Source organism: Patiria miniata, unplaced genomic scaffold (assembly GCF_015706575.1).
Source record: "Patiria miniata isolate m_02_andy unplaced genomic scaffold, ASM1570657v1 HiC_scaffold_2, whole genome shotgun sequence".
NCBI lineage: Eukaryota > Metazoa > Echinodermata > Asteroidea > Valvatida > Asterinidae > Patiria > Patiria miniata.
This window is the reverse complement of record NW_024037058.1, coordinates 17,156,594-17,182,819: the sequence shown is the minus strand read 5'-3', so window position 1 is coordinate 17,182,819 and position 26,226 is coordinate 17,156,594. Positions and strand designations below refer to the sequence as shown.

General features: G+C 40.1%; 1 protein-coding gene across 4 annotated transcripts in view; it reads right to left on the bottom strand.

Annotated features, from left to right (window-relative positions):
* Positions 1-203: 203 nt before the first annotated feature.
* LOC119726705 (dystroglycan-like) overlaps positions 204-26,226 on the bottom strand; it is a 92,096-nt gene continuing 66,073 nt past the window's right edge. For all 4 annotated transcript variants that reach the window (XM_038198506.1, XM_038198507.1, XM_038198508.1 and 1 more), the window contains 2 exons: positions 21,689-22,184; positions 204-7,478 (listed from right to left, as the gene is read on the bottom strand). In XM_038198506.1, the coding sequence (XP_038054434.1) occupies positions 5,031-7,478; positions 21,689-21,949 (2,709 nt within the window). In that variant the 5' untranslated portion in view covers positions 21,950-22,184 and the 3' untranslated portion in view covers positions 204-5,030. The remainder of the gene's footprint in view (positions 7,479-21,688; positions 22,185-26,226) is intronic.

The window sequence follows — 26,226 nt, the reverse complement described above, 5'->3', positions numbered from 1 at the left end:
CTTGGATTCGCGCCTGCTGGACCAGAGCATATCATGTGGTCAGACGTTCGTAGTGAATTGAATTTTTACGGAATTTTTAAGAAGTGTTTTCACGTAGACTATCACTGACAATATGTTAAGCTGCAAAAGTTGCATTAACTAAAAAGCACCTCCACAACTGAAGCGGCAAACTTTAAAAAAGAGACATTTGTAAATGTCCACAATGTTTGTCACAAAAGAATTCATGTTTAATAACATACTGTTTCACTGCTAGCATCGTTACAAACTTGTAGGCAAGTACGGAGATACACAATATTCAAGAAGCGGATTTGTTTTCTTGTTAACTTACGACTAAATAGCTACATGTATCAAGGTATATCCACAAAAAATGTCTATAACTGGTAATATCTTCAACATAGTTTACATGTACAGAGAAGATAGTTAAAATATCTGACATTTAATAATATCACCACAAATATCCACAATCACGAACGACGTGGTTAACAGTTATGAAGTACATTTTACTGATTCGTTCGTGTCCTCACTTTTTTTTTTATCACCTGGTACCAAAATAATATTTCCACAGTTTTGTTACCATAAAGGTACATTCGCACTCTGTGATCCGATGATTGCCATCATAGTTCCACTATCGTGTCTTTAAAAAGCAGGCATTAAAAAAATGTAAGAGAGACTGTTTAAAAAATTTACAAATAATTCATTGTCTTGATTTGTATAGTCAGGCAAATCCGTCTTAAATTGAATTTGCACGACTGAAAAAAAAACACGAAGATTTTACGAAAATGAAAACAGTATTCCTGGGAGATTATCTATTAAAATTATTTAAAAAGAACTTTGAGCACCTTGCATATTGAATTATGTACTACTATTGCTCGACCAATAACTAGTGTTTTTTTATACAAAAAAGACAGATCTTTTGTGCTACAATGGCATTTACACAACATTTAACATCAAGACAGTGGTTCATATATAATTTTTTTTTTTACAAAAGTGTGTATTCCTATATGAATAATTCATTACGCATTTTATGAATATTCATTCGCGAAATAACTTACCCACTGTGGGAATACTTCAATCAAGAGCGAAAAAAGTATTTTGACACCTGTGCTACAATTTGTGATGCAACTCGTAAGCTGTTGGAAATTATAACCCGTTGGTATCTTTAACGACATAGAGTATTATAATTTAAATGCATTTGCTTGTACTTGCTTTAAACAATGAAAGATGAAAGTAGGTCTTGCGTGTTTGAAATTCAATACTAAAGGGTTATCTCAAAGACCATAAACAATGCATACAAAGACTGGTGGGCTATATTATGCATAGCATCCATAGCACTTTGTTTTTCTTGAATACATGTACAATAAGCTTAAATGTTGGTTTGTTTATAATAAATGATTTTTCTAATGCTTGAAGCTTCAATTTCCATACACTTCGTTGTGAACAAATGAACAGTAGTCATATTTATTGACAATTCACTTGCCAGAAACTGGACATCAGAGAATTATTTTAATTAACCCCAATGAGTATATGAAAGAAAGAAAAAAAGATTGCTGTATGCCTATTCTGTTCATGGGATTGTCGGTACAAATTTATAAGTATTTAGACAAGGGAGCTGAGTTGTTAACTTTAAATTAATAAAGTCAACACATACATAGACCAAAAGGTCTTTAGCAAGGAACTCAAATTTGCAATATTCATCAATGGAAATAAAGGCTTCTATTCCAATAATATATGTTAATTATTATTGATTAGATGGACGGGGTGGATAGCCAACACCTAAACCCCCCCCCCCCAAATGTGCACATGTTCCTGTGATGGAGGGGGGATTTGGGTATTTCCCCCTTCTGGTCTGAGTACATGTATTTTACTTATTGCTTGCCAACCATGAGTATCGTACTTGGGGAAAATACTAAAAAACTCAACTCCCACTTCCGTTCACAAAAAAAATTACCAGTATAAGTTTTTCCCCACTTACAATGCCATGATTGAGGAGAAATATGTTTGTAACAAAACAACTGTGTGAAATTCCTCAGTTTACAAACTATCAAACATCCCCCCCCCCACAAAAATGTATTTTTAAGTTGCATTTTCTCTGCACTGAGTACTCATCCCAAAATGCAATTTATAGCCAAAGTGCGCACTTTCCCACATTTATAATGGAAAAATTACTTGAAAGTCATAGTAAATTGCATATATTTTACACAAGATTTAAATAAAAATAAAAAATAAAAACAAAAAAAAAGTGAAACACAGGTTAAAACTATGTATATTTAAATGTAACAAGGTAGTATAGATACAAGGAGAATATTCCACTAATATATAAATAAGCACCAAATACACCAGAGGTTTATCTCACGAGCTCGTTGCAAAAAAAATGCAGTGCTTATGGTTAAAATAATGGGTATATATATCAGAGGTAATAATAATAATACATTCAAATGTACATGAGTGCTCCTGGCTATTCCAATTCCAGGGGTATTACCACAATAACTGTGTACTTAGACGTGCTGTTGCACCCCCTGGAACATAAATGCCAAGCATAAAAAAACACAGCTCATTAACTTTCAGCATTTAATTAAAAAAAAAACTATATGCTTTACAACATTACAAATAAAAATATCTATGCCGTACACACTTGCAATATAGTTATATAAAAAAGATCGTCGACATTGTAACTTCTATGCAGATGCTTTGTAGCACTGCTCTAATGATTGTGGGGAAGGAAGGGGTACAATAATGCAATTTTCATAATTCAATAAATGAAATATTTTCAATATTTAATATTCATGATGGAAACAGTGTCATTAGGCGGACATGGTATAAGTTCCATTACACATCAGTTAAAGCAGTGATGCAGACCTCATTGAACTGTGTGGACGAAACTCTAACATTAATTTATACAGAGATATTTTGCCTTTTTTTAATCAACTAACGACACTATTTCTGAATAAGTAATACAGTACCAATCTTGTCAATGCATTGTAACAACAAAATATATCAGCATTTGGTTGGACAAATGATATCCGCAAGCATTTTTTTCTTTGCATTCCAATGCAGATTGACCTTCACTATAATTGCATCAATGGGTTTTTAATACGTTCATTACTTTGCCTCGTCAATTGAATTAACTCTCGAGTTTAAGCCAATCAAGTGGAATATCCTAATGCACACTGCAGACGCTACCAAATGATAACGCTTCACTGGTGCCCCGTGGTGCCATCTTGACTTGGTGATCTTTTGGGTCTGCCACGTCGGTATTTTACAACTTCATTGTCAAGGAAGCAAAACTAGGCATGCAGTAATCGTCCACTTTGTTGTTTAGAAAGTTTGGCATCGACCACCATGTGTATCTTTGGAAACCTTGTTTTATTCAGACCGGTTTTGACAAAACTTTCGACAAAGGCATGCAACTGTGAAATCATAAAAAAGAGAGTAAATTCCAAGCTTTACAACACTCTCTGTAGTTTTTTTTCCTTCAATTTTTAACAGGATACAAGAGAAGTGGAAAAAAAGGAGGAAATCAGTTGATCCAAGAAGGAGTTGCATGCCACATACGGTACCAATATTTGCTCAGCAATGTTCCACATTCCAACAGTTTATATTTTTGCAGATACAGTAAAATTATTGAACATTAGATATTTTTTGTTAACAATATTATCAATATAGAGGAAAGTATTTGCCTTCTCAATAAAGGTCATCTCTACAATGCATTGTAGTTTTGGGGGGTATTTATCAGTCAAGTAACTTGAGCGTTCAGAGTTCTAGCCATGCGAGAGAGGAAGACAAATGCTACATAAAAACAAAAATTAAATTCATGTAAGTATGGTTTTCAATTCGTATGCTAATTTTTTTTCATTAATAAGTACCAACTTTGGACCATGCATCATTTCGATGGGGTCGGGAGAGGGGCTGGTATTATAACTTTATGATTTTTCAAAACTTACAGCTCTGCATCACTTTTTTTTTCAATTAAGAGTGTCCTGTAACTCCATATTTTCTGATGCTGGTGAAAAATTACATTTAAATTATTACAGCAAATATCATAGGGTGAATGCATCTTTCTCTATGCTCATTCTTAAAATTATTTTTTTTTTTTAATGAATCTTTAAAAAATATAAAGGGCAAATTGAAAGCCAAAATTACTATTTTTCTTAAAACTTTCACATAACAATCAAATAGATTCTCATTAAAAAAAATGACTACATGTTACACATTAAGCGCCTTAAAGCTGGAATCCACCAACTGAAAGCAATTTATCACGGTGCCCGTTTCTTATACTTTTTTTTTTTTTTTTTTTTACATTTTGGCCCCGAAATTGTCTTGTAAAACATGCCAGACAAATTCTACATCTAGAAAAAAAAACATTCACTGTTGGTGACTCATTTTTATATCACTATTGAACAGAAAGACAAGGCACTATTTCTTCTAAGCAGTTCTGTTCTGCATTTAACTAATTTTGAGCACATTTTCTGTTTTTTTTTCCAGTGAGTACATGTTCTTCCACATTGTTTATATGTCCCACTGCATATGAAGTCAAAATGGAACAAATTATAAAAATTGGGGTTTGATGCAGCTTAGTCTCAGAAAGGATGTATTTCTAATAATGTTTTTTCAAAAACCGGATCAAACTTGAAATTGGATCACATCTAAGGACTACAAACTTATACGTCATACGGTAAATGAATTTGGAAGGGGAAAAAAACCCACAAATGCATTTAATAAATACTTTTATACATATAATGTATCAAAAGAAGCCGTTATGATTAATTTAAGGTGGGATGCTATGCTTCTACATATTGTACATCCTGCAATATGTAAAACTGCAGCCTTAGGCTTAGCTAGGAACGTCGAAGGTCAGGTCACCTCAAGACAAATTCCACACTTTCGATTCAAAACTCCTAATCCTCAACTTGAAAACTGCCGTCTATTGCAGGCAGAAGAAAAACACTTTAACAGTTTTAAATAAAGAGATGTTTAAAAAAAGTCACTGTCTTTCCACAAGTTGACCGAGAGAAACTACCGTGTGTACAAGGCTACGGCTGAATGTGGACATATGCTGGCGGCTTTCGATAGCTTGAGATGTCTCGGGATGGGGTATTGTTTCTATTTTCAGGCGGAGATGGAGAGAGTGGAGGCGGGGGTTGATACGAAGGGGTGCCTGACATGTCTACCATGGGTAGGCTGTGTTTGTCTTCTTCATCCCCTCCTCCGGGCTGTTCGTGGTTGGTTATCAGTGGTTGCTGAGTCTCGGTGTACTCTGGGGGAGACAGTGGTGGTTTCTCCGTCTTCATGATGAGAGGCGAGGAGGAGGATGGTGGCTTCTCCCCATCTTCAATCTCATCAGCAAAGATGATGGGGATGCCCTTGTTGATGAAGGTGTTTTGGTCCTCGTCGGACAGCTTGCCCTTGCGGCTCTTGCGGTAGAGAAAGAAAATTACGATGCCAGCTATGAGGAGGATAAGTGCTATAACCACGGCAGGAAGGACGGTGCTGATCCACATATCTTGCGGTGGCTCTTGCCCTCCGGCACCAGGATCGGACGTTGTTGTCGTTGGGGGTGCTGGAGTCGTTGATGCGCACGCACCCAGCGGCAAGCTCTCCACTTCAGTGATGTTATACTCTGGCAGGAAAGCATCAATTAGGGCCTGGGTGGGCTTGCCATCTTCAGTCATGATCTTTGACTGCAGCTCCAAGATGAGTTCTTGGTTGCAGGTATCTGTTGGGAGGGTGTTGTTAACCCATGAGATGATCACAGACCCTCGTTTGATCTCAGTAATTGTGATCGCATCTGCGTTTGAATCACCAAACGCCTTGGCGATCTTGTTGAGGATTAAGAGCTGTAATGCGGGATCATTGATAAAAGTGTCATAGTCAATGTCCAGCGTCATTCCCATCTTGACTGGAGGTGGGTTCTCTTCTTCTAAAGAGGACATCGCAGTGACCACCACCTCAAAGGCGCTCTGCACCTCTAGACCCTCGCTGTCTTGTGCCACCAGGACCAATGTGTATCTGTTCTTTTGGGCTTGCTCCTTTAGTGGGAGACCAATCAACGTTTGTGTCTTCTTGTTAAATTTGAGCCAGAAGTCTTGGCCAAGCTCAGCGTGATCAAGTGTCAGTACTACTAGGTTCAAGTTCCTGGTGTCGCCATCTTCAGCATCACGGAAAGTATTTCTTGGTATTTGGAAATTCAACAGCTTCCCTTCCATGGCATCCACACGCTTGAGACGCCTGCGGATTTCTGGAGGGGTGTTGACATGTGGTGCGGTGGTAATGCTCGGTTTTGGTGTCGTAACTGTAGTGGTTGGTGGTTTTGTAGTTGGTATGATTGGGGGCTGAGGGGTTGGGGGTTGAGGAGTTGGGGGTTTACGAGTTGGGGGTTTAGGGGTTGTGGGTTTGGTCACTGACGGTGTTGGTGTAGGTACTAATACCGGGGTGCTGGTTTTGACAACAGGAGTTGTGGCAGTCGATGGGGTTGGAGTAGGAGTTGGCTCTGGCATGGAAGTACGTGTCTTGATGACTGATGTGGAGGTAGGGGCAGCAGTGGGAACTGGGGACATGGTAGGTTTGGGCTGTGTGGGGGAGGAGCTTGGTGTGGGGGTAGGGGAGGCTGTCTTGGATGGAGATGCTGTGATTGTTGGCCTCACAGTAACACTTGGTTGAACCATGGTGGGCACTACAGATGGAGTGGGCTCCACAATGCTGAATGTACGTGAGACTGTCATTGTGGTCGTTGGCAGTACCACTGTAGTGTCTCTGAGTGTGGTCGGCTTCGGGGTGGTGACTGTGGGCATTGGAGTCGGCACAGGTGTTCCAATGAGATCAGCCTGTCGTCTGACACGCTTCAGCCTATCCGGCCTGTCATTGGTCACCCGCCAGCCAATAATGTCATGCTTCAGTTCGCTAGCCATGGAGCCATCTTTCGAGGCAGTCTCCAAGACTGTAACCACTGGGAACTTGTCCACGCTGTTGGTCTTGCTGCAGCCTATTCTCCAGCTCAGGGCAATACCCGGATGCTTCTCTCGTTTGACGTTACCAGGACCTGCCACCATCAAGGACCCATCCAGTAAGGTCTTGCTGCCGGCGGGAAGCAACCGGAATACGTCCATGCCGAGCCTGGAGTGCTGCGACATCTTGGAGACAACCTTCAAGCGCTCCTCCACTCCCAGTTTGTCCCAGTTGGCATCCAGTATGACAGTTGCCTCAATCATGGCTTCGTTGTCGCCACAGCTGGATTTACTCATTGCGGCAGCATCCTTCAAGGGCACAGCGGCTGTAGAGGGAGCCCTCCTCTCCGGCAGGACTGAGATTGAGAAGACGTCGGTCACGCGGGCCGTTGCGCTGGAGTTGAAGGACCTTCCGATGGCTGTGACCTGCATGTAGTACTGATCAAGATCTGCTTCTGATGGGATTCCGCGTAGAGTATGTGTGTCATAGTTGTAGGAAAGCCAAGATGGTAGACTGTCACTTCCAGCCTCAGCAATCTGCACAGGAGAAAAACAATGAAAGAGATCTCATTAGATTTGCTTCTGGTTTACAGATTTTAGAATTCCAAAGATTAGTCCATTACAACAGTTAATCCGAGGTCAGAAAATGGGATGTCTGCATTTGGAAACTAGGTTGTCCAAATCTGAATTGTCAGTTAGTGATGACAAACGGTGACTAAGCCTAAACGGACAAAAAAAGACAAATTATATCATGTATCTACAGAAACTGGTAGCCCAATATAACCCCAGGTTAGGGTCAGTATCAACCACGTAACCGTCTGGCCTCTCCTAGAATATTTCAGGGGGCCTGGGGCATGAATGATTTCTTTCAACTATCTCCAATCGTGTTTCTGTCTTCTTAAATGTCTCTCATATTTTAGCATGTTCGCATGTACACTGAACATGTGCAGTACATGATGGCAGTTCTTACATGTACATGTACATGTACATGTATGTGTACCTTTAAGCACAAACACTAGATTGGCAAATTGCCAAAAGAAAAACATGAAGATCCCATAAGCAGCTTCATTCTATATTGAAGTTTCAACTTTCAAGTATCTGGAAATGTGAACTGAGGAACACACTTCCCCCTAATTACAAGCCATTTTGGCTGTCCGTGAGAAGACAGCGAAGCGAGTGCTTGAAGTCTTATTAATAAATTGGGAGTCGAAAATTGAGCAGCCATCCAGTCTCCTGAAACCTAATAAGACTAGAAGATGGATAGTCTCTAGGATGTCTCCAAGATGGTTACAAAGTACATGTGTACTGGCTAAAATCTGGTGAAGGTTTTCAATGATAACAGGGTCAGGGATGGGGAAAAGCACCCAGCCTGTAGGCTGGGGCTTCCCAACGGACCAAGCCCCTGATTGGTTTTTAACCCCTAAATGTCAAACTGGTGCCACAACGGACGGTCTGTTTGACAAGTTCTTGGGCCTAATCTCCCGTTGAGGTCACCTAGGCTAATGTTGCATGGGGGAGAAAGATGAATAAATCCCCGCTGCCACTTTTGAGTAACCTGCCTGGAATCCTTTGCTAAGTGTTCAAACAGCTTCATGGTTTCTTAACAATAACAGCTGTGAGACTGTAGAGTTTAAGTAAATCTTCTTAAGCCATTTAAGCAGTGGGATTTGGTAATTTTGGCTACAATTGGGACACTCCAAGTCTTTTCCCCTTGGTGCAATGTTCAAAACACTGTAGCCACTTTATAAAGTATCCATTTTGATACCGCAGACTTGTGCATGAATTGTAATCAATCAAAACACTGAGAAAGTGCTTTCTTTTCAAACTATGCCAAATTATTCATGTATTGAAACAAGTTTCTTTGATGGCCCATACAATGCAGTTTGTGTAATGCAATCCTTGAAAATGCACCTTTGTGTCCCATTTAACCTTATTTTCAACTTTCGTTTGCCATTTTCAAGGGTATTTTGATGCCTCTTTGGCTTTTGTGGCTAATGCAAATTTCTATATTCATGAGCAAAACTATGATGTCATTCCAGGCAGAAAACTCAATGTCACAGCTATTTCAGCACAAAAAGTTTGCTATAATTTTTGGATATTTTGCTGTCGTAAATTTTCTTTTCTTTGGTGACTTGTTGTTGTGTCAGTACATGGCAGCAGTAAGCCTTTCTCGCAAATGTTTTCAAATTTTGGGTTCACAATTTGAACAGAAAACCCCTAAACTGAATAGTGCTTTCCAGAAATGACGTCACAGCAACGTCTGGAAAAGGATGGACATTTTTGAAATGTTTAAAAAAGTGCACTTTGCAATCAAATTGCCCAAAAAGGATGTCAAACTGTTGTCATACATTTAAGAGGAGTACAAAGTTGCACAAAATGTGTTCCTAAAAAAAAATTCATCGCATGGAACCCTTTAAGCTTTACCCTAACTACCTGTTCAGTACAGGTACCGGTACACAAAATGTACAGTTTGGGAAATCAACTTGAATATTCAATCATAAAGTCCAACAAAACCCAGATCTCGAACCCCATAACCCACTGACATTCATAAACCTTTTGGTCCCCATTCTGAGGTTTTGTGTAAACTTCACCAGGGTATTTACAACCTGTTAAACATGCTCCAGACCTCCATTCCTTTTGAAATGCTCGTAAATTTTGTTATTTTATGGTGGACCACTTGGTAGTGTTGAGCTTGAGGCGGCAGAAAATGCTGTTGAATATCAATGTTGGGGGGAAAAAAACTTGAAAAGCTTAGCGAGAGGAGATCTGGCAAGAGAAACCAGGCTGAAGAATCAATAGTCTTGTGTCAAGGGTCACCGTAAAGTGTCAAAGGTCAGAGTGAGCTGTCAGGTCTCTTCAAACTAGCAAACCAATGATGTCTATGATTGGCTAGTTCTGCAGCCATTAGCCAGTCATATTGATTCAGACTCAATAATAAATTTCAAGATAGAAACAACTGACACCAAAGGGGTTGGGCTCTCGGCAACTTGGCAAGATTTGGCAAACTGGGAACACTGAGCTAAAACTGTGCACAAACTCACATTTTTTTCTTTCTCAATGATAGGCCCATATGATTTCAAACTGAGACGAGGTGGTCAAATGTCTGCAATGAAGGACTAACATCTAATCTCCTCTTAATATAATTCCCTTGTTTTCCATCCTCGATTTGATGGACCACAATCACTCACACCCAAATAACAATCCCTTAAATCCCACAAAATAAGGGTCTTTGTCTACATTTTTATTACAGACCTGTGATGTTTGAGTGAAATAACCAAACTTGAAACCTGACACACACATAAAGACAAGGAAGCATGAAAACAAATGCACCCATCCTCCAAATATTTTGGTGAGAGCTTTCAGGACTAACCCAAGCGTGAAACGAAGTCACTTATAACAGTGGGGTTGGGAAAAACTGAGTAATTAAATTCAGTTAGAAATCACACCCTCAAAGACAAAGAAGCCATTGAATGGACAGGGCTCTTTAAGGCTCTTTAGTTCAATGTCACATGTACTTGGAAAAGCTTCAGGGCTTACTGCCTCCAGTGTTATGGTGTAATAATGGCCAAGGCCCTGCAACAAGGGCTTTACTCAGTCAGGACAGTACTACTCTTTGTTAAATGATGACAGATGTTGATCAAGTGGGCTGACCTCTGCAGGTCAACCGTCAAAACTATTTCCAGAGTTTGCGTGGTTGCCCTGGTGTTTCTGGAATTTTGTTGTGATGTTGTGGAGACATTTGACCAACGCCCACTGATTTAAATTCAATATTTTTGTTGTTACCATATATCGGTAGTTCAAGTTTACATCACACTGAACAACCCCTCTACCAATTCACCATGAAATTCATCTGGGATAAATTGAGATGTCATACTTCAAAAGTTTCTGTCATTTTAAACATGAAAATGAATAAGACTGCTGCTCACTGACTGGATTGACCTGAAATATACAAGTCAAAAAAATGAAAGAGGGTTTGACGTTCCGGTCATAACAAGTCCTTCTTCAGAGGCAAATGACAGTGGTACCAATGACGGTTATCCCATTTTCTAAAAGAGCTTTTGTGAACATGACCACATGCAGCATTACTATTATCAGTTCACAAATTTTGAAAAAAAAAAAAGGTAATTGAAAACAAACTTGACATTCTCTGAGGCCTGCACACGATCCACAGCAACAACTCAGACAGAGAGAAAAATAATCACACACCAACAAATAATTAACTTCTTACACGTGCACGCTCTACATCAATGTCAGCATTGTACCTTGCCCCACTAGATGTGAAGTTAAGCATACTTCACTACTGCAAAAGCCAGGTATTACAAGTGTGACATATGCAGACTGTTGACTTAAGGCAGAGGGCTGAAGGAACCTGCGTTTACTCATTACCCTTCACTACTGATCTCTTATAGATTATCCGCATATTTACGCCGTAGCGCCCCAGTGTAGTGTGTACACGCCTGCTGTTCCCTCGGACACTGATAAATTGCAGTGGGTCCGGCAATGCAATGCTGGCACCAACAACGCCTGATGTGTGAGTACTGGTATGTGTCTTGCCCAAATATGGCCGTGGGCATCCAGGAACAGGGTTTTACTATGCAGATTTGTGTACCCACAAGATTTTGCAGGGCTCATTAATTGTGAGTGGGTGACATGAGTTGTGTAGACTGTACTTGTCACTGAGATCCGCAAATATGTCAATGTCATCTTTAAACCCCTGTGGGTTGGATGGTAGCATGAGGTAATCTAGGAGTGCCTGTATGATAATGTATGCCCAATGTCTTGCAAGAATATTACATAAAGCAAGGCCGTGGCCAATAAATTCTCTAAGAACATCAACAAGTTTAGTTAATATGCTATCAAGCATACATCATGTTTAGCAATTGTATTAAATTTGCGTAGCTCCTTAAAATTGCTCCTTACTATAAAGCAGCAACTACATGTACATGTACATGTTACAATGACCAATATCATTATATGACACTGTCTCGTTTACCTCACTGGACAAATTCTGAAGAAGAAAAAATCAGCACCAATGACTACTTGGATCTATTTGTCAAAGATAAGGACAGGCATGCAACTTGGAAGTACCGAAAAAAGAGGAAATTCCCATCTTTTTAAGACTTTATATGCAGTGTTTTTCAATTTTTAATGGCATAACTGTGAAGTGAAAAACAAGGAAATCAGCTGATCCAAGGAAAAGTTGCGTGCCTGTAAGGAATTACAAATGATTGCATTTAGGTCTCCCAGAGGTCTCCAACTCTCCATTACTATTCCACAGGCCTCTTCACAAACTTGACTGACTGGCAACGGCAGCAAACTGAAGCGACCGTCTACCAATACCATCTTTGCTCCCTGTGATGCATGATATTTTCTTCAATTAGGGCGGCGAAAGCCGGCAATGATTATAGGAACGCACTTTGCACTCGCGGATTCTCAAGGGTTCCAATGATCAACGTGCACTTTTGGGGAAGATGGCGGAAGTGTTGCTTCAGCTGCATCAAAGCGAATAGGCCAATCAGCACGTAGCAGCCAGTCCAGTTAATATAGGCTACAGGTCAGAGTCAGGTTCATTTGTCCAATTCCCGCCGCCTGTCACTTCCATCACAAACCTTTCCCATCAATCCAAAAAAAAAAAAAAAAAACCCAGAATTACTGAACCTGACCCTGGATAATTGATGGTCCCTGATTCCAAATGTGACACAGGATGAGAAACTCATTTGCCTGAACTCATAAACCAAAGCTATAACCTCCCCCCTCAAAAGAATGACTCATAGCAGATGTGCTAGCCCATCACTTCATCAGGAATGGGGGGAAAAAAGGAGAAAAGGAAAACTTAAAGGAATGCCCTTTAAATTTATGCCAGCGTGACACTGGTATTTACATGACCAAATTATACAGTTAGTAAATATTTATCTGCGAGAGAGATTTACTATTGATAGGAGAGAGTGCGCAAAGTCAGTTTAAGTATGGTTCCTTTGTCATACATGAATAAAGTTTCCTCAGTAGAATTTTGGTGACCTCTTTGAAGGTCAGACAAAATCCAGTTCTGGCTTACTTTCATTTTTCTATCTATTCAACATAAAAACATACACGTATGCATGACTGTAGCTTATCAGCCTGTGAATAAATGGTGGCGAAATTGGACATTGAAACATTGGTGGTAGAAGGAGCCTTTTACTTTTAAACTGATGTAAAAATGTTGAAAAGAAAATATCAGCCAATTTTGTCCAATATTTGAGTTGAGGCAAATTTTATACTTTTCTGATTTCTCCAAAATTTAATGAATTTTTTTGTAAACTCCCATTTTCTATGTAAAGCACTGTGGCCCCAACTCAAGGTTTTAACTACTTTTTATCAGAAAAGGCCTAAATGTGATCCTTGAAAACATTCAATGCAAATTTAATCCTCCTTAATTCAATATAAAACAATGATGAAAATGTTAACCTGTAGAGTGTCAACAAAAACCCAAAACAAACAAACAAACAAACAAACAAACAAATAACCAAACGAAAAATCTTATGTCAGATTTAGTATCCTGCAGGCATGAGCAGCAAAAGCATGGCCATGAATAGCCAGAATATTTGCACAACAGTGTTGCTTTTCTTTCATCTCTCATAGCATCAGCTTGTTTGTATCCAGGCACATTAATCGAATAACCACGCATTATACAACCCAGCCCTGGGCCGATGATGCATTAAAACACTGGGCTACCAGCGGCAACAGCTAATTTATTAGACTCTGCATTCTGACTCAACAGTCTTCTTTTTTTGGGTTCCGCTTTCTGTCTGGGACGTGACTAATCAGACTCACTATTGGCTGGTAAACCAGTAACCAGCGTGCCAAGAATTTGCACATGATTGGGGAGCCACCGGCAGATAAAACTCAAAGGAATAGATTAATGCAAACGGACATTCCTGGCTTGCCCATGAATCATACGGGCGTCAAATCTACTGCTGATTGAACGCAAACAGGAGGGGGGTTTTGGGTTTTGTTTTACTGCGGAGGGTGTTGCGACGAAGCCGGGATTTGATGAAGGGCGATTGTGTGTATAGGCTAGGGATTGCGTCGCATCCTTGCTGCAGGCACTGTGTAACCAATTTCCAATCTTACTAGCCTACCATAGATAGCCAAAGGCGTGTTACCAGCACAAAAAATTTTCAGAGCATGCACTGACTAAATTAGTTTTTGTCTGGACTAAAATTTGAGATAAAATGGAGGGGGGAAAAAACCAAAAAAAACAAAAACAACCAAGACGCACACACAAAACAGACAAAAACTAACAAGCTAATTTTCAAAGTGGTACCGGTACATTAAACTTATTTTTATGTTTTAAAATATGCATTGTCACCAACTTCCATTTACTGTCTTAAAAACCTTGCCTCCACAATTCTCAAGTACATGTACATGTACATCCTGTGGAAAAATGACTCACAGAACATCCCTGAGTTCCTGACCACCATTTTCAAGTTTGAAAGAAACCTGTACCAGTACGTTTTCTTTTGAACAATACAAGACTTTCAAGGAAGCCAAGATGGTGAAACCATCAAGCTGGACCCAACAATCCCCTGTTTATGTCAACAGCAAATCACCTGCCAGAATAGACTGTTCCCATCCAATTTATGTTCCTCGACACCAGTCTCTTTTGCTCTTGTGGGATCACGAATATACCAGCTCCCAATGGTCTATCAATTTGCTATGGAACATCCATGGCCAAAGGAAATTAATTTTTCATTCCAGGTCGGTAGACACATGGGACATAAAAAAGAAAAGCGATGACTGAAATGTTTGCAGTGTACATGTAGTTCATGATGTAGCACTAAAAAGTTTATTTGAATTCACAATAGTGTCCGCAAGTGAGCGCCAATGTAGTCTCTTTGTAACCATTGAGCCTTGATGTATTGCTCAAGTGCACAGAGACCATGTACATGTACTTGACAGAGCCAATTAATGATTCAGAGAAATAATCCCAAACTCCTAGTCTGTTATCTTTTTGACCATTACAAGATGTCGGATACAATAATAAGACTTGAAAAAAAGACATTTCAGGTTTATTCACAGAGCTTGTAAAAGCTCTCCCACGTTCACGACATAACGCTGAAATTGTCTATTTAAAGTTGGTATCATCCACAACGTTTTAGTCAAGGTACAATGTAGAGCACCCCAAAAAAATTAAGCACCAATCAGCAAAGAGTGAATAAGTAGGGGAAAAATTTCAGAACAGAGAAATGCCTGAATGCAATCGTCACCTTCATTCATACAACTCGCAAAAAATGGTCGCCAAATTTAGTCGTGTGCGTATCGCCAATGCACAACTGTTGCCATATATTTTACTAGCTAGTCCAATAAAGCAATCTTATACATTGTTTTATCACTCCAACACATTTTTGATATCTTTCATCTTTTTTAATGGTCTGTCGGCACTCCGTAGCCATCTCCTATTGATTTCGTTTTTGATGCAGCAGGACAGTCGCACAAAGTGACACTTTTCTACCAGGCACGTGCTCCAAATGTTTGCCAGTTGTTTATGAGCCATATGGCGAGGTGTGACACGCCGTTTTTACAACTTTCAATTCGTCGGACTTGTTTCCCCCTTACTGCTCCCACCGATTTTAATTGAGAAAAGCTGAGATGGTTTCGCTTACCTGAATACTATAAATTCTTCTCACATTAATCTCTTCAAAAACAAGATGAGACAAGCCTACCGGTAGTAAAGTTGGTACCACATCAGAGCGTACACATTTCTATTCAAAATTGATTCAGACTAGCTATTCAATAGCCAATAGTCAATAGTATTGACTGGAAGTCTTTTCATGCACCTGGGTTGCACAGTGGGCCAGATTTAGTCCATTCATTGGCATGTATTACGAGGTGATGCTATAGGATAGTACTATTCGGCTCCCAAGTGACAGTCAGTGAGTTTGTCAGTCAATCCATGAGGTAGGAACATGTACGTACATGCAAAGAGGACACTAGGCTAGCCCTCTGGGACCTGCACAAATTTCATGATGAAATAAACGTGGAGGGGGTACCGGAAACTAAATAGATCTTAGCCCTAACCCCCTAGGCCCTTGTTGCTTACAACCATCCTCAATCCTCCAAAATCCTCCAAAATTTTGCAACTCCGCCTAAATTTTTCAAAATTGTCAGACAGTCCTGCCTCAAAATGCATTCATCCTCAATCCTCCAAAATCCTCCTCATCCCAAAACTTTGCACTCATGTTTAAATGAAGGATAAACCAACGCCAAATCCTTCAAAATCATCAGACAGTCCTGCCTCAAAATGCACTCATCCTCAATCCTCCAAAATCCTCTTGTGCTTCAATCACCATTCATCCTCAATCCTCCAAAATCCTCATGTGCTTCAATCACCATTCATCCTCAAACCTCCAGAATCCTCATTTGATTCAATCACCATTCATCCTCAATCCTCTAGAATCCTCCAAAACCGCCAGGAGGATTTTGGAGGAGTGAGGTGGGTTAGGGTTAAAGTATCCAACTGAATCATTTTCCAAGACTGATCAAAGAAACTGAATGGAATTAGCATATTTGTCCTCGAGAATAAATTTGAACTTCTGGTCCTCCATATAGCCTACAAACCCTGCACTGGCAATCAATCAATTGGTCAATGCTTTTATTATGGGTCGCAAGCCACTGAACAATGAAGTACTTTCCGGATACTGTAAAAGTTGACTTTTATGAAGTACCGGTATATTCAAATGCTTTTTTTATCATTCAATAAACCAATCAAAAATTTAAAATATTTGGGTCACGTAAAACGCAATACAAATTCTAATGAAAGCTGCGGGTATGACTATACATGTACCTGCAAAAGTCAATAATTTTCCATAACAGCTTTTGTTGACTGTTCACTTGGCTGTCAACCTGTGTGGAACATGTACTTTTATTCCTACACATGATGTGTGGGCTTACGGTGTACATGTACCAATACACTAGCTCCCTATGCATTTTTGCTGGTAACTTTTCCAGAATCCTCCAATATATAGTATACATGTACATGTGCCATTATGATGGAAAAAAAGAGGTGGCATTCTTCGTACCTGTGTACTCTTTCGAGACCAATGTTAACTAAAAGTGCAAGTAATTCACCACCTTCAAATGAGGCTACAACAATAATTTCACTTTCAGGGATGAGATTGTCAATTTCAAAAAAAGTCTGAACATTTATTGAAAGACCTGAAAGATGCATTGCTTTCTACACTGATAATGTCCTTCTCTCAGATTCAAAAGGTCTGAATTCAGACAAAAGTCTGAAAAATCTCATGCCTGGGTGTTGATGTTTTGGCCAAATCACAGAAGCCCACACCCCGTACAAGTTGCAAGATATGCAATTGATCAGACTGTTAATGTACTCCAGTCACCATTTTTGTTTCGTCGTCAGGACAAGTTTTTTTTTTCAGATTTGATAACATGATGTGATTATTACACTTATCTGACACAGTTATGCTCCAGACATTCAGGTGCAGATTTGGATCAATATGTTAGAGCATACCCAGCTGTACTGATATGGAGAGAGACAGAAATAGCTGAATCAACCCATATCAATTTATTTTAGCAGGTCATTCCTGAGGGGAATCTATGGAGCTGGTGAGAGATGCATTTCCTGCTGGCCAAATATGTTTTTACAACGGCCGCTGAAGAAAAATAAACAATTCTGAGCAAACGGCGAACCTCTCTCCATGCTCTTTCTCCCAAATGAAAAAAGAGGGGGGGGGGGGGGAATGGCAGAAGGGGATGATTGAATAAAAAGCTATCAAAAAAAAAAGCGAAAAAAAGCTGCACGTTTTCCGAGGGAAGCACTGTTAATGGATTTCAACAAGTCCAGTACACATTCGTGTAACACAAACAATACATATATCCGAGGCAGGTAAGGCACATCTGCACATGAACCCTGACGGAATAGTGTTGTTGATCGACAGCGTTGTTTGGGATGAACAGAAGGTTAGATGACTGCATAAAATGCAAAATGCAAGCAAACTGAGATCTCAAAACTCTGGGTTCCGTTTACAAGGTACATTATCGGATGGTAAATCCAGTCAGACATCGGGCAAGCTGACATTTTACCATACGTCATGGACGCTTTCAATCAAATTTTGTGCATGTAAAATGTACTTTAACTGTATTCCAAATTTCCGATATGAATGGAAAGTTCAAACTCAGTGAAGAAATTTGGCATTTGACAGCTCAAACATGTATGTAGTTTAGTCTTGTTTGGGCACATTTCGTGTATAATTCCCTCCTCTGCCTAATTTCCCCTCAAATAATATTCCTGAACATTTAATTTTGGTTTAAAATCCCAAATTCCATCAATATACAAGAGCCATACATCCCACTGCAAATAACTGTAACCCAGCACCTGTATCATTCACTATTTGCTATTTGCTAGTCCCACTACTTTCTTGCTCTCAAAAATCACTTATAATTAAAACCAGGGGACAATCAATCAAACCTTCTGCTTGAAGAATTCCGTAAGCTATAAGCTGACTTTCATTACCGTGCTATAAGGAACCAGGCAATTCATCACTCCCCATTTCATAACAGGGGGAAACAATTGTCAATTTCTTATCTGAATTAATATCTGGCAGAAACAATCTGGAAGTCTTCAGGTGAATGTGCCACCCAAGGGATCAGCCCAGGTTGAAACCATTCTGGTCATTTCAGACTTTGCTACAAATAAACAACTTCCCAATCGTGATAAATTACAACTGCTGTTTGGCTAATAAAATTGCCCAAGTTGTCTTTTGTCCCCCATCTGTTGTCTGTAACGGGCTTTTACATTGTACATGTAAGTGATATTTCAATGTAACCAGTAACCTGTTTTTTGGGTTGTTTTTTTTTAAACTGGGAAAGTAACAAGGACTCTGCACCTCACCTTCCCAAATGATGTCATACAAATTGTGACCGGCATTAAATCAGTCACCTGCAAGTGTCAGGCTCAGTGTTTATATCTAAGATGACCCTTTTAACTTGTCAACATCGATGCCTGACTGCCCCATCTCCTTGTATTTGTAAATACATCTCACAAATTATTCCGCTCCCCTGAATTATGCCCGTTGGGAATTCCTTCTTATTCCCAAAGTGCATAACAAAAGAAAAGTCTCAGTCGGGGTTGTTCTTTATTTGCCATCATTTCCCAAAAGTCAGTACATCAGATCTTCTGATGTCAAACGAAACCAGACATCGGATTCCCAGCAGCAGCCGAAGTCATGACCAGGTTTTTATCACATCATTTGGAAAAAAAGCAGGCACTGTCTTGTCTCCCTCAAGCTACATCAACTCAAGCCTGTTGCCGAGTGCCCGCTCAAAATGTACTTGTTTACGTGCCAAACTCCCATGTTAAAATTTGGGACAATTGCCAAAAGCCATCAAATCTATAATGAAATCAGAACTGTTGGTGGGCACCAGCAAAAATGTGACAGTGCTTAAAGGTCCCATGCAATGTGATTTTTTAAAATGCAATCCTTGAAAATGCACCTCCGTGTCTCATTAATATTTTCGTTTTGCCATTTTCAAGGGTGTTTTGGTGCTTTTTTTAATGCTAATTCAAATTTCCATATTCATGAGCAAAAGTGTGATGTCATTTTAGGCAGAAACTTCAATGTTACATTGTTGATATTTTGCCGTAAATTTTCTTTTTCTTTGGTGATTCTTTGTTGTGTCAGTATACCGGTAGCAGTGAGCCAATAACCAAACTTTTCTCACAAATGTTTTCAACGAGCAAAATTTTTGGGTTCACAATTTGAACAGGAAACCACTGAACTGAACAATGTCATCCTGAAATGCCATCACGGCAGCAGCGCCCTCAGTTGTCTGAAAAAGCATGGACATTTCTTTAATGTTTAAAGGGAATATACATCATTTGCTTTTGCTGTAATTTTCAGAAATGGATGGAATTGGGGGGTTGGAAATGTATAGCAAATATAGTTACACTGACTTTTTTGAGGTTTTGGGTTCGAAAATGCTATAAAAACCAAGAAAAACAATCATTTTCCTGTAGTCTGGTTCCCTGACTCCATTTAAGAAGAAACAGAGCAGTTTACATACATTGGGGAATTGTAAGGTCAGGGAACCAGTCTAGCTGGCTTGAACCCGTTCATACATGTAGGTGTGTAATCGATTGCAAACAAGTGGATGGTCAACTGAGGCCAGTGTATGAAAAAAAGCCAGTTTTTTCCAACGCTGGTCGGCCGATCAGCGTTGGAAATTGATACAAAAATACCACCTTTCTTGAGAATGACAGTATACCAGGTGCCATGATTTTACAGGATGCTTTACACTGTCATTCACTAACAGTCCAGCAAGGTATTTCAAAATGATTTGGTAGTTTTATTTTTTGATGTTTGCAAATGTTGTATTTTCCCTTTAAAGAAGTGCACTTTGAAATAAAACTAACCAAAAAGGGATGTCAAATCGTTTTCATACATTTAAGAGGAGTAGAAAGTTGCACTAAATGTGTTTCCAAGAAAAGTTCATTTCATGGCCACTTTAAAATGTGCAATTTACATAAACGCATGCACGAAATGTACTTCGAGTACGGCAACTGGTAAAAATATAAGTGTCATCATTCTCCATGGTGTCATCGATGGGCAAAAGGTTGGGTAAGCTAATCTGCTGTGAATGTGTATTCTTTGTGCACATTAAATTATAGAGGGCCTTCTTTTTTGAGAAGCAAATTAAATGCAAATTTAATGTAATACATGTACATGTACAGATGGTACATGTATTACATTAAATTTGCATTTAAAGAGAACTTTCCAATTAATACTACATACGTAGCATTCGGAGTGAGTTCCAAACACTGAAATATCTTAATTGCTTGGGCTTTTCAGGTAAAAAAAAGTTTCCGAATTGGCTTCTCATAACATTTTTGAAATGAAATCTGATTTACGTATAGAGTATGTTATACAGTAGCCTACAACTCAGTCTACATGTAGAAAATGTAGAAAATGGTATGTACATGTGGTTGTGTAAACAACAATGTACATGTACATAAAAGTATACATACATGTACAAGAGAACAACCAGTTGAAAATATTTTGTCCAAAATTCAGAGTTGGCTCAAGAAACTGAAAAAAAAAAAATACCAAGATCATCTGTGGCAAGCTAAAGACAGGACAAAAGTATCTTGACCTCGAACCGCGAGGGGAAGAACAAAACAAGTAGATATATGCATCTATTAACCTTTCCTGCTGGAAACTTTACACCAAGATTTCTGGAGTCATTGTGGACAGAGGTGGGTTGGGGGTGTTGACACTGAATCACTTATACATTATTCAGAAACACCGGAAAAGTGCAGGTCACCGAGTTTGTTTTTTTCCTGGTCTATCCTCTCTCAGCAATCTCATCCTTTCCACTCTTATCTCAGATATATCAATTGTTTGTATAAAATGCACTTTATTGTCTTTTTATCAACCGTAACTCCCTTGGATTTTTCTTAAAATGTTCCTTCATTCACCAAAATCCACTTTTGTGCACTAACTCAATGACAAATTCTTCTCATTGATTTGAATACCGGTAACTTCTCTGCTTCCCATATCCAGGAAATTTCAAAAAAAAAAATCCTACTTTCCTCATAAAATTATCATGTCATCTCATTTGTAAATTTCTTTTCCAAATTCATCTACTTGCTTGAAATTAGTTTTCAACCGATTCTTTGAAAAACAATTGATTTAAAATGTTTTTTTTTTTTTAAATATGCAATCTGTTGCTGAACAACAAACACTACAAACCTCATATCTTAAGTTGTCTCCCTTGAACGCATCCTCTGGCACACTGAACTTGAACACCCTGCCAACGGTGGCCGTTACGTCCGAAAGACCGGCTCCCAGCGACACTGGTTTCCAGAGTTCCGCTCGGCCATAGCCAGAGCTCATTTGGTCCGCAACAACCACACCGGCAGTCCTTGTTAGGCACAGTACTGCCGAAACCCACAGGAAACAGCGGCAGTGCGAGCTGACGTCCCTAAGGCTTATCCTCGATGACGGTGCCATAGTTTATGCAGAGAAGAGGGAATCTCCAAAAAACAGTGTTTTCCACAGCAAGTGGCAACTTCGACTGATGATCTCCAGTAGCTGAAAGGAGCGGCTTACTGTAAGTATCCTTTCCGAGGAGTTCGTAGCTGATGAAAGGCAAAAAGCCTGGAATTTTCCGGATGAGAAGTAATCCACTGTTGACTAGTAGATTCAGCCAAAGTTTTGCAACAGTTCAGAAGCAACCATGGTGTATCTGAAAAATATAAGTTGAAAATTTGGTTTTACATTGGCGTAATTAGGACCGCATATATTCTAAGGGATGAAAAAGTAATTGTGTACGTGCATCACTGTAAAAATTGATTGTGACACGCTTTTCAATGCATGCCTCCCTATCAAGTACACGTACACATTCAAGTTCTGAACAATTAATGGCAACTTGTACCAAGTGTAATTACACAAGTGCAGAATTCATAAATATTTGATGGCACTTGTCAACTTGCAACGAGTGTCATGAAATTCAATAGATTTGAAGCGCCTGTAACTGCTCAATTATCAAGCTTCAAACAGCAATCAATTCCTCGCTCATTTCTGACAAATGATGTAATTACAAAGAGCATTTGATGCGTGATAAAGATGCGTTGTCATGCTACAGGCTCCAAGCTGGGCTCATTAATGCACTCCTCACCATACGCATACAGATTGGCCTCTCGGCCTGCGCATTTTCACAGTCAAATTTATCAACCTCTATGAATTCACTGCAAGCTGATGACCTCGGAGATAACCAACCCAAGAATTCTCATCATAAACAAACGGGACAGGAGTCAGCCTCAACCAGGTCTCTGTCCTACTGATATCACCCCCCCCCCCAACCACAAATGCCTGGTGGTATATTCTACAACCTCCTTGCATCATTATCTCCACGGCACACAAATTCCCTCAAACATCCCCTTCAGCCATGCATCTTCCAAAAGGAAGAGGCTTTTTTTTCTTTCCACCTCATCAGCGGATAGACTGTCTGGCACCCATGAAAAGCCACGCACTGCTTTCCACTTGAGTGGAGCCAACATGCAAACAGCTTACATACACTCTGCCACTGGCTTGGTTTGCTGACAATATTTATCTCCTGGCTGCCCTACACCCCCCCCCCCCACCCTTACTATTACTACTTATACACAGCTGGAGAGTTTGCGGGTACAATAAAGCAATCGTTCTGCCGGACCATCGGTCACGCATCAGTAAGGATGTGCACTTCCGCTGGACAAAGGTGCGCCTCGAGTCGGAGTGAAATGAAGTGATTTCAGCGATGAAAGGCGCATTATTTTGTCCAAAGGGTGACCGCCGCGAGCGATCCCTTTCTATGAACTCAGCAACTGGATCTCCTCATTGTTTGAGCAAGCCCATGACAAACAGTTTCTGACAGCTTATTTGAACGGTTTACAGAAAATGGAGTGTTGCAGTTCGGCTTATATTCCCCCCTTCCGAATCCTGAATGACTTCAATCTGTAAAGGAAAAGTACACATGAACATTCAGAACGGTACAGTGATGGATGGGCAAGACTCAAGAAAGGGACTTTAGTTCAGGAAGAGTCAAAGAAATTGAAAACCAAATAAGATTGCAACACAAGGGCTATGATAACCTCTAGTCTAACATTAGACAGTGGGGGAGAAATTCAGCCCACCCATACAAGTGAATGTCCTCATAGTTGAGACCAAAGCCAATACTCTCTTCAATCCCCGATGAACCAGAAACTAAGTCATCTTATACTGAGATGTATAACTGCACAAACCAAAGCCTGTCAGGCAGCTATTCAAGCTGGGCTTGGTTCCAGACTCGCAATACAGATTTGTTATCGTTATCAATACAGGTTTTCGGTAACATCATGCTATGTATTTCAGACCCCGTTCCCACTTGATCCACCAATTGGGGGATCTGATCCACCTTTTGCCAAATTGCCGGATCAGATCCCCCAATTGGTGGATCAGATCCGGCAATTGTGTGTAGTGGGAACGCTAACCGTTATAAGGTGGATCAGGATCAGATCCACCTTTTCTGATCCACCTCTGGACCAGGATACAGATCCCCCAATTGGTGGATCAGATCCGGCAATTGCCGGATCAAGATCAGATGGGAACGCAAAAGGTGGATCTGATCCGGCAATTTGACCTATCAACATCCGCACGGTGCACGAGTGGCGCGAAAATGTTGCGGTCTTAAGAACGAAGAAACACGCTTTCAGGCGTGTAGCTCATGTGAAAATTTCCAACGTACTCAACGTGCACAATAAACAACCGCTGAACTACGGGCTAGCACCGCGCATGCACGTGGTATATCCTGAAACTACACTAGGCCTTTTACAATTTTCGTTGCGTATTCTTCCATTTCTAAACCTTTTTTTTTTCGAGAAATTTTACTTATTTTTCCATCCATAAATGACTCTGAGTCCGCACTCACCAAAACACTTCAATTTGGCACAGAATCATGTAAAAGCTTACGAATACGCAATGAGAATAGTGCCGATAACGCGGTGCGTCTGGAGGTGACAAATCTGTAGTATTGATTATAGAAAATTGGAAAAGATGTCGTAGTACATCATGTGACCATTTTTAACCAATGAGAACCTTCAGAACCAGGGAATCCCTTATCGATGCATTGGTTTCTGCCGTGATGTCACACAATGAGCGGCGCTGTTCGATTTCACCAGTTAATTTATGCACGTACGGATCCTCTATCCGTGATTTATGTCGGTGAATTCGCGTAATTTTTGTCGGTGAATTCATAGCGCTGTTAAAAACTGACCCATCCTGGCCTAGCATGCAACACTACTGGCACTCCACAGAGCGCGCGTAATTCCGAACTCAGTGACCTTTCAGACCCAACATTTCCGTTTGAAAAGGTGGATCAAGCATAAGTGGGAACGCGACTTGCGGTTTCGTTGCGGTAAGATAACGATCACACCAAAATGCCGGATCGTGATCCACCTTTTCCAAATTCAAGTGGGAACGCGGTGTTAGTCTTTCCCTTGAAACCGATACCAGTTCAACATCAGACAATATCAATTATCATTGACAGGATTGGTTGACGTCACAACACATGGCCAAAATACCAAACCTTTGCTCTTCTGACCCAGTTTAGCATGTGCAAGCTTCAATGGTGGAGGAACAATCGATTTGATTCCACATAACTCTCGAAATGAGTCGAGTCATTCATAAAATATTCAATAACGCTTACCACCATCGTACATTTGTCCATGTAAGGCATCTTGAAAAATGGAGAATATTTCAAGCACATTGTGACAAGCTCCCCGCCATTTTGCTCTTATTCCTCCATGCTTCAACAGAGTATTTTCTGAGCACACCATGTACATGTTTTTGCTTATATAAAAAGCAGGTTACCACCCCAAAAATCTTGTGCACTTTACAATGCTTGTGAGCGGCTGTCAACCGATTTTTGAACAGCACATTTTTCTAAGCAATACTTCACTGCTTGGCAGCTCAATACAAATTTGTACCCCAGATCTTTACTTTAGCAAATTCCTCTGCCATCAACTTGCTGTGCAAATACATTTGTAGTTCACATAAATTTGGTGAACGTTACATTTCCGGCTATTTTAACCCCCAGGGCCTTTTTGCTAGGAACCATCCTCAATCCTTCAAAATCCTCCGAAATTTTGCACTTATGTTCAAATGAAGGATACCCAGCGCCTCAATCCTTCAAAATCATCCAACAGTCCTGTTTCCAAATGCATTCATCCTCAATCCTCCAAAATCCTCATGTGCTTCAACACCATTCATCTTCAATCCTCCAAAATCCTCATGTTTCTTTAACACCTTTCATCCTCAATCCTCCAAAATCCTACAAAACCGCCATGAGGATTTTGGAGGATTGAGGAGGGTCAGGGTTAATGAATATCAGCTGAACACTCAGCTGAGAGTAGACCACTCAAAGGTGTAGGCTACCAATAGAGTAATACAAAAGAATGGAAGTCAAAGTGACAGAGGATTACATGTGTCTGTTAAAATTTCGCTTGAATTTTGAAAGATCATACATCTACGTAGGTAGAGGGGAAGCAAGATTCAGGTAGCGAGTTTCACAGAGCGGCAATACAAGGGGAAAAAGCAGTTCCTCAGAAACAAGCAAGTTTATGTTTGCCCACTTTACAGTTGATCTGTGGTAATGAAGCACCGCACTCATCCCAGGTTATTGAATTTCCAGCAGGACATCCATCATAAGGCTGGCCTTCTGTCAAGTGCTGTGACCCCTCGTTGGTTTCAGTGTGCCCGCCATTAATCAGCAA